We start from the raw sequence: 16109 nt of genomic DNA, 5'->3' as shown, positions 1-16109 counted from the left end.
GGAAATAAAAATTTAAATCCGTTCTTTAACTAATTTATTATGCATAATTTGTATATAGTTTTTATTTATGAAGTTGTAGATATGCCCTGTTTTTAGCATTGGTGTTGATATGGTTGATATATTGTATAATTGCATTGTATAATTTTGTTGTGTTGATAACAGGTGTGTTCATCTTCACTGGTGCTGCACTGACCGGATGCGCGGTGCGCATAGGCTACAGATTTAGTGTTGCGCATCGGCTACAGATTTAGTGTTGCGCATCGGCTACAGATTTAGTTTTGAGCATCGGCTACAGATTTAGTGTTGCGCGTCGGCTACAGATTTAGCTTTGAGCATCGGCTACAGATTTAGCTTTGAGCATCGGCTACAGATTTAGTTTTGAGCGTCGGCTACAGATTTAGTGTTGCGCGTCGGCTACAGATTTAGTGTTGAGCATCGGCTACAGATTTAGCTTTGAGCATCGGCTACAGATTTAGCTTTGAGCATCGGCTACAGATTTAGTGTTGCGCGTCGGCTACAGATTTAGTGTTGAGCGTCGGCTACAGATTTAGTGTTGAGCGTCGGCTACAGATTTAGTTTGGCGTATCGGCTACAGATTTAGTGTTGTGCGTCGGCTACAGATTTAGCTTTGAGCATCGGCTACAGATTTAGTTTTGATTTTCGGCTACAGATTTAGTGTTGCGCGTCGGCTACAGATTTAGCTTTGAGCATCGGCTACAGATTTAGTGTTGCGCATCGGCTACAGATTTAGTTTTGATTTTCGGCTACAGATTTAGTGTTGCGCGTCGGCTACAGATTTAGTTTTGATTTTCGGCTACAGATTTAGTGTTGCGCGTCGGCTACAGATTTAGCTTTGAGCATCGGCTACAGATTTAGTGTTGCGCATCGGCTACAGATTTAGTTTTGATTTTCGGCTACAGATTTAGTGTTGCGCGTCGGCTACAGATTTAGCTTTGAGCATCGGCTACAGATTTAGTGTTGCGCATCGGCTACAGATTTAGTGTTGCGCATCGGCTACAGATTTAGTGTTGAGCATCGGCTACAGATTTAGTGTTGCGCGTCGGCTACAGATTTAGCTTTGAGCATCGGCTACAGATTTAGTGTTGCGCGTCGGCTACAGATTTAGTGTTGCGCATCGGCTACAGATTTAGTTTGTCGCGTCGGCTACAGATTTAGTGTTGAGCGTCGGCTACAGATTTAGTGTTGAGCGTCGGCTACAGATTTAGTGTTGCGCGTCAGCTACAGATTTAGTTTGGCGTATCGGCTACAGATTTAGTTTTGATTTTCGGCTACAGATTTAGTGTTGCGCGTCAGCTACAGATTTAGTTTGGCGTATCGGCTACAGATTTAGTTTTGAGCATCGGCTACAGATTTAGTTTCGCCGGTCGGCACCAACTGCGTCACACAGTGAAGTCTGAAGTCGAACTAAATCTGTATTTTGTTCGAATTCAGACTTCATTATGTGACGCAGTTGGTTCTGCCTTTGCAGTTTTTTTTCTTTTTATTATAAAGTATATAACTAAATAAAAAATATTTATAAAACACTTGTGTACAGAACATGCATTTGTTAGTCAAACTCTATATTCATGAAGAATATTAGCATAAAATGATTATTCTAAAAAAGTAACTTTTTCCCCCAATTTTGTGCAGCCCTACATTCAAAAGCTCAATAATACCCATAATGCACTGAGAGGATTGTGCCGATCTTATTCCCTCCATCTCAGCAGTAGATGGCGTTCACCGATGTTAGATACTTTTTAATTGATTATTATTTGTTAAATTAAGATTTATACCAGCTACTTTCTATGCCAGATTTCAACACCACTGGAGCTTTTTCCAGTTCGTTAAGTGCAGTCAGTGTTATTCAGCGATACACACAGCTCTAATGTTGCAAATAAAAAAAGCCCACGCTTGGGTCTGAAACTACTAGCTCTCGCGAGAGTACTGTAACAGAATCCGTGTGACATCGCAGTGATCAATAGTGACTGGTTTTACGCAGAACTTGCTCATCTCAAACAAATCTAAACTTCACACTTGCTCATTGGAAACAGCATGTGTGCATTTTTAAATAAACATTTTGAGTGGAATTTTGAATAAATTTGTAAATGATATTTGAAACCACAGATATATGATGTAAGTTTGAAACTGTTTTCACCATGAAAGCGTTTGAATGTTAGTATAATATATAATAGTAAATGGGTTCATGGATCTTATTCAAATGAATACAGTGACTAAGCTGCTGACGTCACCTCTCCTGTCCACCCGCTTTAAAAAGCTGCTCTCGCTGTCAATCAACGCCAGGCCACGCCCCACACAAGTACGTTCTTCCTGTCAATCAACAGCAGGCCACGCCCCTCCCGTGCCTCTTACACAAACAGCAGCAGCTCGAGAGAGAGTAAATAGAGAAAAGATGGCGGAGTTCATTCAGCTCAACAAACCCACTGAACCGAAACCAGCGTCCCAGAACCGGGAGCACCATCATCATCCTCCACCGGCCAAAAAAATCCGACAAGAGGAGAAAATATTTAAAGCCAAGAAGATGAACGGAGGCACGGAGCAGCAGAATTACAGCAGCAAACCGAAAAACAAGAAAACCAAAACAGAGAAAGACAGAGACCGAGAGAAAGAGAAAGGCAAAGAGAGAGAAAAAGAGAGGAAGAAACACAAACTGGTGGCTGAAAATCACCTCAGTATGAAGAAGGAAAACGGAGAGCTGAAGTTGTCGCAGAAAGGTATCGACAGCCGCTTCACTCGGGCGCTATTTGACGCTGATAACGGGCCGTTGGTTCGCTAGATGTGATCTGTGCGAGTGTGTGTGTATGTGTGTGTGTTTATGATGTGTTTATTGTGCCTCTGTGAGCGCGTGTGTGTTTATTTGTGTGTCGAACACATCCGACAGCGCTAGTTAGCTTAGCATCGGCGCGCGACCCGAGCGGTGACGGAGCGCGTGCAGCTGCAATGTGACCCACCGCAGAACGAGCATATTAGTCCATAATAGCGTTATAATATCTGCTGTGTTAATCATATCTGAGAGAATCACTCACTCTCACGGACCTCACCGAACATAATCGGAAACGTGTTAATATCCAAATATCAACTCAATCTATAGAACATTAGAATATAACGTTAGCTGTGGTAATAAACACAGTAAACTGCTGTCATTCTTGAAATATCTATTCAGACACCAAAACGAACGATCATGATTCTAATATCTACTGGTTTATTGCTGAAATGTCATTACCACCTCGGACGTGTTATTAACGCTGTATTCAGCCTGGGAAACATGATTACAGTGAAGCTCCTGCTGAACCTGCAGTGAAGTTGGTCCGAAACAGTGTTTGTGACAGTGATGTCCTGTTACTTTAATAAATATAATGTTCTACTTCACTCATACATGCATGTCTACTGCAGTTGTGTGTTTGTGTCAGGCCTGTTACACACATTAATAAAGCTATAACCCATCTGTGTGATGGACAGACACGTTCAGTCTGTCCTGGATAGAGCTGAGAACCAGTTACTCACACTAACTCATTAAAGTTCAGTTTTATGTTATTGACAAAGGCAGTAAATGCACTGTAAAGCTTCTCAGAAGAAGCTGTATTTCTTCAATGAAACACATGGTCCGAGATCATCGCTCTCATGTCGCTCCAAACCTGCGTGACTCTTTTTTTTTTCATCAGTCAATGAGATAACATTTACTTTCACTGTATTGACACAAAAAGTTGAAATGTTCTTCAAAATGTCTTTAGTGTTGCGCAGAAGAAAGTCATACAGGTTTGGAGCGAAATGAGGTTAAGAAAAATATGACAGAATGAACACTGAACTTTCTCTGTCTCATTTTTTGTGCTTTAGTGTTTTTCCCCACATTTGTGCAGTTTGTCTTTATGGCAACATTATTTGACCCTGAAATTTATCCTCAAGATTGTGACCTGGTTAAAACTGACCAGAAGAATCAAAAGACAAAAATAAGAAATTATCTTGTGCATAAAGAAATTGAAGGAATGTTCATACCTGATTTTTAAGACAATTTATCCAGGTATATAAAAGTATAGTGGAGAAGACTGATAATCTGTTGAGGAATGGTGTGTTTGGCTGGTGAAGACGTCTCACTGAAGGCACATTCATGAACTCTGTGTCTCTGAGCCGGATTCAGGAACGGGACAAACCTTCGACATCAGTGAATGCTTTAACCCTCTGGTGTGTGTCTTTCTCCTACAGAACACACCATTAAAGACAAGGAGAAACCTAAAGACAGAGACCGTGAGAAGAAGAGAGAGAGAGAGAAGGACAGAGAGAAAGAGCAGGAGAGAGAGATGAAGGAGAAGAGAAAACATAAGCTGATGACGGAGATGAAGAGAGAGAATGGAGAGGTGAAGATCCTGCAGAAAGGTGAGCCATCAAACACACACCTGAACGTCTGTCAGCTGTGTGTGTGACCTTTCACCTTTGACCTGGGCTGCAGGTTTTGGGGTTCCTAAAAACAACACAGTAAAGTCACATTTATTTATGAAGCGCTTTTAACAACACAGATTCTTTCAAAGCAGCTTTACAGAGATAACAGGAAATGAATGCAACAAAGTTTGTTTCCAGAAGAAAACAGCGTCACAGTCCAGCTTCAGTTCAGTGATGTTTCATTTTGTTGTAAAAAAGTTATTACAACAAAAGTGAAGAGTGAATATAATTTCGACGAAGACACATTATGATGATTAAAAAAAGGACCAGCGTTTTTTATTCTGTTCCGTTTGATCCCTGAAAGAAAGAACCAAGTGTGAACCTTTTCTATTGGCTGCAGGTTCTGCTTTCTTTGTCCTTTTATGCCTGGATGGTCATATCTGGTGTTTTCAAAGAGATGGCAATGTCATATTTTGGCAAAAGTCGTTTAGCCGTTCCTGAGCCCTGGTGTGATTGAGCTCGGCCTAATCGAGATCAACCGTTTTAGATTAGCGACGTGATAGTCGATAATCAGACCTCCCGTACTTTATTTCTTATTTAAGAAATGGTATTCTGAAACATTCAGGTGTCACAAAAATATCATTATTATTAAAATGTGCGCAAATGTGAATAAAAGGTGTAACAACAATTTGACATCGGACTCGGTCAGTGAATCGTTCAGAGTTCATAGATGACTCACTGAACCACGAGTCATTAGTGTGATCTATACCTCAGTCTCTTTACTGGTCTCGTTTTTATGACAGTGTGTAAAGATGCATATTCACTACTGAAGTTGGTTATTGTTATCATCAGTAATAATGATATTCTAAATAACATTATTTGGTTATTATTGTTTAGCATATGAGATCCACTTGTGAGATTGAATTGACTGTGAGTGACATGTGGAACCATAATCTTGATTTCATTGTTGTTTTTCAAGCAGTCAGAAATATTCTTTCAAAACATACATACATATGTATATGTATATGTATAGACCTTATGCACCAGAGAAACAAGGGCGCCGCCATCTTTGGAAAATTGTCTTTTAACTTCCGTTTTGCGGTCGCTCTGTATATTTATATGGCATTTCTGTCCAGGAGTAATTAGCTTTTTAAGTGGATTTACTTAATGTAAAGTTAACGAAAGTTATCATGAGGACTGTAATGTTTAAAGCAGATGACTTAACAAATGTAAATCGACCGGGAAGATTTTAAAACGAGCCGTTCATTAATAAACACGCAAAACGCTGTGAAAATACAGACCGGAAGTCAAAAGACAATGAGCGCAGCGCTGAAAAGGGGCGGAGCTACATAAGGTCTATATGTGTGGCACAAATGCAGTCAAGACCACTAGAGTAATAGATTAAAACTAGAACTAATTTATACTAAATTAGAAAAATGCTTGTCTATAACTTGCACCGTCATAGTCTAAGGACTGAAACTTCGTTACAGCACAGCGGTGAGTGTTGTTAAAAGCTCAAGTTAGAAGATATGAACTTAATGTTTTAACTAATTATTTGCTGTAATCATGACATTGAAATGAGGTTAATAGTTGGCCATATGGAGGAGATGGACTAACATCATCATCGGCTGCAGTTCCTGCTGTTTGTCGGACTTCTGTGAGTTTGATGGATCAGACTTTGGCAGTGTACAGTTTGTCACATCAACTCTCACCTGTGCCTTTCATTTCTGTCAGCTGTTAAACTCTAATATTTTTGACGTTTGTATTACTGTTAGGCATTGGACGCTATCAAGTTTTCATGTTGCGATAATTGCTGAAGCTTTTATCACGTTATTGAAATAAGTTGCAAAAAAAGTGTTGTCATATTATAACAGGTTTAATAACTTTTTTTTTTCTCATTACAAAAAGAACTCGGAACACACAAATACAATAAAGCAATACACAATTTTTTTTTATAAAGTGAAAAGGTTTCAAACAGATTAAAGTGCAAAAGAATTAAAGAACAAATGGGTAACACTTTAGAATAAGGTCCAATTGAAAATAGAGTTTGTAAATAGAATTTAAATAGACAAAAATAAAAAAAGAGAACAAGTTTACTGATTTTTATTTCGAAAAAACAGAAAAATCACGAACTTTAAATTTGAACAATGACCTATAATACATACAAGTCTTTTTTTCCATGCACACGCGCACACACTCAAATGCATGCACACATACACACGCGCACACACTCAAATGCATGCATACATAGGCACGCGCACACCACATGCTAAGATACGTGAAAGAGTAACGGCTATCCGCCTCCCAAGTTTCATTAAAAATCATCCCAATCCCCTCTCCTGCTGTCTAACACTTCTTTCGCCATGTATTTGTTCGTTTCTTTTATTATTTTATGCAATCCAAAACACTCTAACCTGCTGCGCTTCATATCTCTCTGTTCAAATCCTTACTTTACGCTCTGCCAGAAAGCTGCTGTCATTTGTTGACGGAAAGCATAAAATTACCGTAATAAGCCGTATATTGTTGTCTACTGTCAGGGGCAATTTGAATGGCTTTGATAGAGCAAACGTTTGAAGAGTTACGGTAAAATGAATGCAGCTTGCTGGTGTGTGTCGGTGACGACACAGCCGGTTTAAAAGGGTTAACTGACCGTGAACTGTGAACGAGTGTTTTGATGCATCACTCTCTGCTCCTGTCCTTATCAGCTCTGCTATTTGTTGGGGGTGAAATAATTTTTTCTTTTGTTCTGAGGATGTTTGTGAAGTTAATCACCTTTCTCCTGTGCTGTAGGTGACGGAGAGAAGCCGAAGATAAACTCCGCTGAGGACTTGCTGATGAAAAAGGTCAAGAAGAAAAAGAAAAAGAAACATAAAGAAGGTGAAAAGCGAAAGCGGCCCAAGATGTACAGCAAGTCCAGCCAGACGGTTAGTTCTGAGTCCGAGTTCCAGCCTCCGGCTCCGGTCCAGCAGAGCGTCTCTGTGAGCTCCTGTAGCCCGACACCGGAGACCAGAAGCACACCGAGCCTGAAGAACATCTGCACTCAGAGTCTGAGCGCCACCGACGGCCCGGATAAACCCGCTACACTGCCCGGGCTGGACCGGCTGGAGTTCGGCTGTCTGGTCCATGTGGAGAACCAGCCCAACGGAGGAGCCCTGGTTCTGCACGCCTACAGCAAGGAGCTCTCGGTCCTGACGCCCGTGCAGATGCAGAGGTTCGCGCAGGAGTTCGTCACCCTGTCGTTTAGCGAGGACCAGGACGGCTCTGCCAACTACGTGATGGGCGTGATCCACGGGGCCGCCTCGTATCTCCCAGACTTCCTCGAGTACTTCTCCTGCAAGTTCCCCAACTCGCCCGTCAAAATGGAAATCCTGGGGAAGAAGGACATCGAGACGACGACTATGGCAAACTTTCACACTCAGGTTAGTAGATGTGACGGGTTGTGTTGCACTGGTGGGTGTTTGTAGGTTTAGCTGGAGCAGAGATTCGATACAGGAGAATAAAACATCATACCTCTCTGACAGATCAGGGACCTCATGGATAAAGGGCATATGCTGTTTCCCATGCACACATTAATGATAAAAAAACATCACATGCTAAAGCTTCTGCTATTGGTAATTATATATGCACTTTGCACTAGGGATGCACGATGATATTGGCACAACATCGGTATCGGCCGATAAAAGCTTTAAATGACCATCATCGGCATCGGCCGATATGATCATTTCTGCCGTTGAGCCTTGCCGATAGGGTGGGGTGTTTCCTATGTGCACGTGACGACCGTGCATGACGGCCAGCAACTTAACATGTGGAGGCATTTCGAGCATGGGGTCAGTTTGGTTTGAGATGTGCTGGGGACAGAGATGCATTCGCAAGTGCATTTTCAGAAGTGCTGGGTACAATGACGCAGTCACTTTTTTCTCTTTGGTGCAGGTCATGTTTTGAAAGACGATGTCCTGTAGCTTACTAATGTAAACTCTTCAAGCTACTATGCTCTCCACAGAGCATAAAATATTCATTTTATTTTATTTTTCGTGTTCGCATTTATGAGGAAAAACAGTGACATTTCTCGGTTACGGACGTGAGCGCTCTGAAAGCGGCACTAAAAGAGACTGCTTTAAAACTTCCATAGAGACCTCAAACAGAAGCACAAAGCCTTTCTAAGTGAATTTCGTTTTGTATTAATTGTATCTTAATTTTAATCAATGTTTCATCAACCAATTGCCTGGATTTAATAAATAATAAGTAAAGCAGATAATAGATAATAGATATCACGACACGGAGACGCCGGCGCGTGAACTGGAGCTAGTCTCATAAATGAAACGAAACTCAGCATAGCCTACTCGCCTCACAGACCTGAGAAATATATCTATTATCTACAGAACGCTTGAAATCATATTTTTAAACAGAACAATTCAAAACGAAAGAAAACTATGTAATCCGAAATGTGCATTTCTCTCTGGTGCGTTCACTACTGCGAAGATCGCGAGTCATCGTCAACTTCATCTTTGCAGTCGACACAGAAAACACTTGTTTATTAATAAACAAGTAAAATGTCTCCTTGCTATATTTGACATATTCATAATCATTACTTTTGCGGTTCGTTGTGACTGCTTTTAGTTGCTTTATTGGCAGCGCCACCCTTACAGGTTACATGAACGGGTCGCCACTGCATCAGCACCGGAAACAGGGGAGCATTTGGTAGACCTGTTCAAGTAGAAGATGTACTTTTTTTTTTTTTTGCATTTATTTTACTCCTAAGGACTGAAGTTTGAAGTCTGAACTTAAAAATAAAAAATATCATTTTTTCTCCAAGTGAAATAATTTGCCTATTTTTCAGGGGTGAATGTCTGTCTACATTTGTAAAATTATACATTTATGATAGAATCAAATGTTGTTTTGTTTGTCTTGTGTATTGCCTTATCTACAACACATGAGTGTAATACTGTAAAGGTAGTACAGGAGAGAGACTTGGTTTTCTCTTCAGTAAAATTAAAGTGTAAATATATCAGGGGGAAAATGTGTATATATATATCGGTATCGGACAAAATTAGTTTGAAAATATCGGCATATCGAATATCGGCCAAAATGCAATATCGTGCATCCCTACTTTGCACAGGGTCTGATTCAATAAAAACTGGAATTGATGTGTGCTTACATGCTCTGTCAGGATGTAATCTACACAGGGTTTTATACCCGAGGCTCTAGTGTTGACAAAAGTACCGACTTCGGGAAAATGAACAGAATCATAAACGCCTGATTGGCTGTTGGGTTCACGCACTCATCAGATATGTCTGTGATTGGCTACAATGATCAGCGCACGGAAGTGTTTGAAAGTGTTTTGAAAGCAGGACTTCAGACGCTCCCGTGTGTGTCTGTGCAAACGCTCGCTGAAGAGCCTCATTGATGTATATTAGTGCTGCACGATTAATCGTATTGCAATGTCAAGCCTACGCGATTATATGACGCAAAATGCTGCGGTTTTTTTTTTTTTTTTTTTTTTAAACATTAGCGCTATTAACGCAGCATCTGTTAATTGTTGGCATCCTTTGGCTAGTGTTACATGATCCCGCTCTTATTCATGCAAATGCTTTTAAACCATTCATGCGCGATAAGACAAAAAAGAACGCGCTGTCAGTGAATGTCCTCCTGACACACACACACACACACACACACACACACACACACGACCCACAGATAGACGCGCGCCAGTATCAAGTTCTCTTTCGCGGTAGAACGAACACACATGTATGCCAAAATGAACGTGCTGACTGTGACACACTGAAAGACTTGCGCTAATACCATGTGTGCGCACAAAACAACATGCCAGAATACAGTTCTCTTTCGAGCTTTTCGAGTTTGAACACACAATTATGCCAAAATGTCTTTTTGTCGAGTATCTTCATAACATAAGACTAGTCTTATGATGAAGGTGAAGAGTTGTGACTCGTCAGAGAATGAGGCTGAGATCCGCGTCTCTGACAGCAGCAGCAGCTGGTCTTAAAGGGACAGTACACAGTAGCCACTAATTAGGCTATATCTGTCGCTAAAGTTAATCAAAGAACAAAGGGAACAGAGAAAAACACTCACTGCTCTTGACTAAAGAACTTTTTTCTTTAGGCAGATTATCACCAATCTGTGTGTGCATTTATTTTCCTTGAGAACCAAGCAAGTTGACTCATGAAACCATTTGTTTATTATATCGCAATCGCAATATTGACCTCTATTATCGCAATATGACATTTTCCCCAAATCGTGCAGCCCTAATGTATATTTACAACATGTTTTTGAAGCGCAGATCATTGTATCCAATCACAGACATATTTTGATGAGCGTGTGAACACAACGGCCAATCAGAGGTGTTTACGATTCTGCTCAACAGCGCTCAAAGATTCACACTTTTAAAATTACAGTATCGACTTGGTACTGAAGTCGGTACTTTTGACAACACTTACGAGGCTCCAGATGATTGTGATGTGGAAATGCCATACAAAAACTCTGATGCATCACGATTCTTTCTTTAATGATTCTGAATCGATTCTGATTGGAGTCTAATTTTTAATCTCAGCTCCTCGTTGCAATAGCACTTATATGTACATTAGAGACAGCCATGTCAAGCTTGCTGCGTATTACATCCAAAAAGAGCTTATATGATTGAGAAAACACAGAATAAATGTGTGCATTGGTGTGAATGGGGCCTGTTATATCTATATCTGTCTATATATTGGTCTGGAAGACTCTTCTTCAGAATAACTGTCTGTCAGGTGTAGCGTAACTTAACTGTCTGTCAGGTGTAGCGTAACTGTCTGTCAGGTGTAGCGTAACTGTCAGGTGTAGCGAGATCGCTCAGGTGTAGCCTAACTGTCTGTCAGGTGTAGGGATGTCCCGATACCACTTTTTGCAGAACGAGTCCGATACCGATACTTTGATTTTTGGTACTCGCCGATACCGATACCGTAACCGATACCTGAATTTTCACTGCATTTGTAATTTTTAAATGTATTAGTAGATAAACCAAAAGAATATAAATCATATTAGTTGGCTTAATTTGTTCATCAAATATATATTTCTTTCAGTTATTTTCATGCTTAATTAAGCCTGCTAAAATGCATTGTATGAGCTTCTGTTACTGTCACTGATCATTCTATTGCTCTATCATATTTTATCTTTCATTTAATAGCCACAGCACATAGAGCAGCTCCAGCAGGGCTCAGGGCTGAGGATCGGGTCAGCGGTTCAAAACCAGTGAAATATCAATTATATAATCCAATTTTGATACTACAACAAAACCTACCAGCCTAATTAATGTGAATTTAAACCAAGCAGTCAGAAACAAAATAAGAACAAACTATCGAATTACAAATAGGACAAATAAATACAATAGAACAAAGAAGGGCTACAAATGAAATAAACAGTGTTTTTAGAGTTTTTCAGGTAGATCTAACAGGTACAGAAATTTGAATAAAGTAATCAAATGTGAAAAAGCATATTCATTACTGTATAAATGATATATAGATGGATATTTTTGTAAAGTTGAAAAGGGTAGCCTATTTAGTCCAGAGCAGTGAGTATTTATTTGTCCTTTGTTTGATTAACATTAAAACACAGAAGCAGATTTATCAAACTGCTGCCCCTTTAAGACCGAACGCACGGACCGCATTTGAACATGCTACGTTCATTTGAGATATAACCGACTTTGTTTACTATAGGATACTCACCAAGATGGGCGGTTTTACTTAATTTTGTGTGAATTCGTCCGTACAAGCGCAAGATGTGAAAGACAATTTAATTCAGTAGGCTATTCGCGCGCTGAGACGCTGCTTTGGATGTTTGCGTTCATGAAACTTCTTGACCTGCACACGTCCTGTAATAATGTAGGGAACCACTCGTTATACTTAAATCAGGTAACAGTTCATGTTTTACTTTACTTATATACGATTTAGTTTTCATCCAAATAACATGTGCTGAGTAAACGATCAGCAATCAAGAGCATTCAACAGAAGTGCGCTCGCTCGCTCTCTCTCCCCTCTCTCTCTCTCGTCAGTTAACGTTAATAATAAGCTACATGCCTCGTTTTATTTTCTTTGCCATTGACATCCGACTGAACAAACTTTCCACTGATGTCTGTTTAAAGGGATGTGCTCGACCAGCTCGTTCGTCTATGCCTCAGTTCACCTCGACAAAGCACTCGCGGCGGCCAGTTTCGTTTCACAAAATGTACGTGGTATCGGCACATTTTTATGAGTACGAGTATATGAGGACAGTATCGGCCCGATCCCGATGCCAGTATCGGTATCGGGCCATCCCTAGTCAGGTGTAGCGAGATAGCTCAGGTGTAGCGAGATTGCTCAGGTGTAGCGTAACTGTCTGTCAGGTGTAGCGAGATAGGTCAGGTGTAGCGTGTTTGTCAGGTGTAGCGTAACTGTCTGTCAGGTGTAGCGAGATAGGTCAGGTGTAGCGTAACTAGGTCAGGTGTAGCGTAACTAGGTCATGTGTAGCGTAACTGTGTCAGGTGTAGCGTAACTGTCTGTCAGGTGTAGCGAGATCGCTCAGGTGTAGCGTAACTGTCTGTCAGGTGTAGCGTAACTGTCTGTCAGGTGTAGCGAGATCGCTCAGGTGTAGCGTAACTGTCTGTCAGGTGTAGCGTAACTGTCTGTCAGGTGTAGCGAGATCGCTCAGGTGTAGCGTAACTGTCTGTCAGGTGTAACGTAACTGTCAGGTGTAGCGTGTTTGTCAGGTGTAGCGAGATCGCTCAGGTGTAGCGTAACTGTCTGTCAGGTGTAGCGAGATCGCTCAGGTGTAGCGTAACTGTCAGGTGTAGCGAGATCGCTCAGGTGTAGCGTAACTGTCTGTCAGGTGTAGCGTAACTGTCTGTCAGGTGTAGTGTGTTTGTCAGGTGTAGCGAGATCGGTCAGGTGTAGCGTAACTCTGTCAGGTGTAGCGTGTTTGTCAGGTGTAGCAAGATCGCTCTGGTGTAGCGTGTTTGTCAGGTGTAGCGAGATCGCTCAGGTGTAGCGTAACTGTCTGTCAGGTGTAGCGTAACTGTCTGTCAGGTGTAGTGTGTTTGTCAGGTGTAGCGAGATCGGTCAGGTGTAGCGTAACTCTGTCAGGTGTAGCGTGTTTGTCAGGTGTAGCGAGATCGCTCAGGTGTAGCGTAACTGTCTGTCAGGTGTAGCGTGTTTGTCAGGTGTAGCAAGATCGCTCAGGTGTAGCGTAACTGTCTGTCAGGTGTAGCGTAACTCTGTCAGGTGTAACGTAACTGTCTGTCAGGTGTAGCGTAACTGTCTGTCAGGTGTAGCGTAACTGTCTGTCAGGTGTAGCGTAACTGTCTGTCAGGTGTAGCGTAACTGTCTGTCAGGTGTAGCGTAACTGTGAGGTGTAGCGAGATCGCTCAGGTGTAGCGTAACTCTGTCAGGTGTAGCGTGTTTGTCAGGTGTAGCGAGATCAGTCAGGTGTAGCGTAACTCTGTCAGGTGTAGCGTGTTTGTCAGGTGTAGCAAGATCGCTCTGGTGTAGTGTAACTGTCTGTCAGGTGTAGCGTGTTTGTCAGGTGTAGCAAGATCGCTCAGGTGTAGCGTAGCTGTCTGTCAGGTGTAGCGTAACTCTGTCAGGTGTAGCGTAACTCTGTCAGGTGTAGCGTAACTCTGTCAGGTGTAGCGTAACTAACTGTCAGGTGTAGCGTAACTAACTGTCAGGTGTAGCGTAACTGTCTGTCAGGTGTAGCGTAACTGTCTGTCAGGTGTAGCGTAACTGTCTGTCAGGTGTAGCGTAACTGTGAGGTGTAGCGAGATCGCTCAGGTGTATCGTAACTTTGTCAGGTGTAGCGAGATCGGTCAGGTGTAGCGTAACTCTGTCAGGTGTAGCAAGATCGCTCTGGTGTAGCGTGTTTGTCAGGTGTAGCGAGATTGCTCAGGTGTAGCGTAACTGTCTGTCAGGTGTAGCGTAACTGTCAGGTGTAGCATGTTTGTCAGGTGTAGCGAGATCGCTCAGGTGTACCGTAACTGTCAGGTGTAGTGTAACTGTCTGTCAGGTGTAGCGAGATCGGTCAGGTGTAGCGTAACTGTCTGTCAGGTGTAGCGTGTTTGTCAGGTGTAGCGAGATCGCTCAGGTGTACCGTAACTGTCAGGTGTAGTGTAACTGTCTGTCAGGTGTAGCGAGATCGGTCAGGTGTAGCGTAACTGTCTGTCAGGTGTAGCGTGTTTGTCAGGTGTAGCGAGATCGGTCAGGTGTAGCGTAACTGTCAGGTGTAGCGTGTTTGTCAGGTGTAGCGAGATCGCTCAGGTGTAGCGTAACTGTCGGTCAGGTGTAGCGAGATCGGTCAGGTGTAGCATAACTGTCAGGTGTAGCGTAACTCTGTCAGGTGTAGCGTGTTTGTCAGGTGTAGCGAGATCGGTCAGGTGTAGCGTAACTGTCAGGTGTAGCGTGTTTGTCAGGTGTAGCGAGATCGCTCAGGTGTAGCGTAACTGTCGGTCAGGTGTAGCGAGATCGGTCAGGTGTAGCATAACTGTCAGGTGTAGCGTAACTCTGTCAGGTGTAGCGTGTTTGTCAGGTGTAGCGAGATCGGTCAGGTGTAGCGTAACTGTCTGTCAGGTGTAGCGAGATCGGTCAGGTGTAGCATAACTGTCAGGTGTAGCGTAACTCTGTCAGGTGAAGCGAGATCGGTCAGGTGTAGCATAACTGTCAGGTGTAGCGTAACTCTGTCAGGTGTAGCGAGATCGGTCCGTCTTTTTTGAAGCACATTGAGGAATTTATTCTGTAAATGTGTTTCTATTGTAGTTAAAGGTGGTATCAGTGATGTGAGGTTTTGTGCTCGTGCACAGCTGCACGCGAAGTCAGAGCTGAAGAAGAAGCTGGCTCAAAACCTCACAACACCCTTCCCCTGTCGGTGATTGGTTGGAACACTATTTGTTTTGGTTTTGAGTGTTTGGATAAACCATTTGTTTTTGTGTGCAGATCTCAGAGCCTAGGCTGCCTACAGAGACGCGGTTTTTTGACGGCATGCTTATGGGGCGGGCAGCTAGCGGATCGTTAGGAAAGATTAGATGAATGTGATAAAAATATTTTTGGGCCTGAAATCACTGATACCACCTTTAATTAGGGCTGTCCCCGACTATGGATTTTCATAGTCGAATCAGAATCGTCAAGTCTTGCCTATAGTCGAATCATGTGTATGGGGGTGGGGCTGGGGGCGGGGCTTTAACAATTCAAAGCCGCGATGTACAGAAAATCACACAAAGATATAGAAGAAAATGTATAAAAACATTTTGGATCAATAAAACTAAGAAATAACATAAATAACTCCAGAAAGGCCATACTGCAGACAGGATTTATATTTCACATGCAAATCAAATTAAATCGGCTAAATTACCTGTGCGAGCAGGCTCTAAGTACAGCACAACATCGATGCACCAAAAAAAAAAAAAAAAAAATTTCATTTACTAAATTAAATTAGAACAGAATATACCTTTCTAATAAATAAAAATACAAAACGAAATAAATCAGAATCAAGTCACAAGATGAGGAGAAAATGTGTGAAAAATGCCTAAAGTGCAGGGGAACATATATTCAAAACACAAGCCACAAATAGTTAGATTAGATAACCCTGACAGATCAATAAATAAAATTAAAATAAAGAAATGATTAAAATAACGATAGTAGCCAGATTTTTCAACTTTGTCTATTTAACTGCAGAAACAACAATAAATGCTAAACTGGAGTGGC

General features: G+C 41.8%; 1 protein-coding gene across 1 annotated transcript in view; it reads left to right on the top strand.

Moving 5' to 3' along the window:
• The first annotated feature begins 2190 nt into the window (after window positions 1-2190).
• Window positions 2191-16109, top strand: part of LOC311289664 (uncharacterized protein) — a 30644-nt gene continuing 16725 nt past the window's right edge. The window contains exons 1-3 of the mRNA XM_084407871.1: window positions 2191-2732; window positions 4219-4389; window positions 7183-7811. Coding sequence (XP_084263997.1) covers window positions 2204-2732; window positions 4219-4389; window positions 7183-7811 — 1329 coding nt within the window. The 5' untranslated portion in view covers window positions 2191-2203. The remainder of the gene's footprint in view (window positions 2733-4218; window positions 4390-7182; window positions 7812-16109) is intronic.

The sequence above is a fragment of the Rutilus rutilus genome (genome assembly GCF_951802725.1).
Source record: "Rutilus rutilus genome assembly, chromosome: 4".
NCBI classification, from domain to species: Eukaryota; Metazoa; Chordata; class Actinopteri; order Cypriniformes; family Leuciscidae; genus Rutilus; species Rutilus rutilus.
The sequence above is the reverse complement of the archived record's forward strand: the minus strand, read 5'-3'. Positions and strand labels throughout refer to the sequence as shown.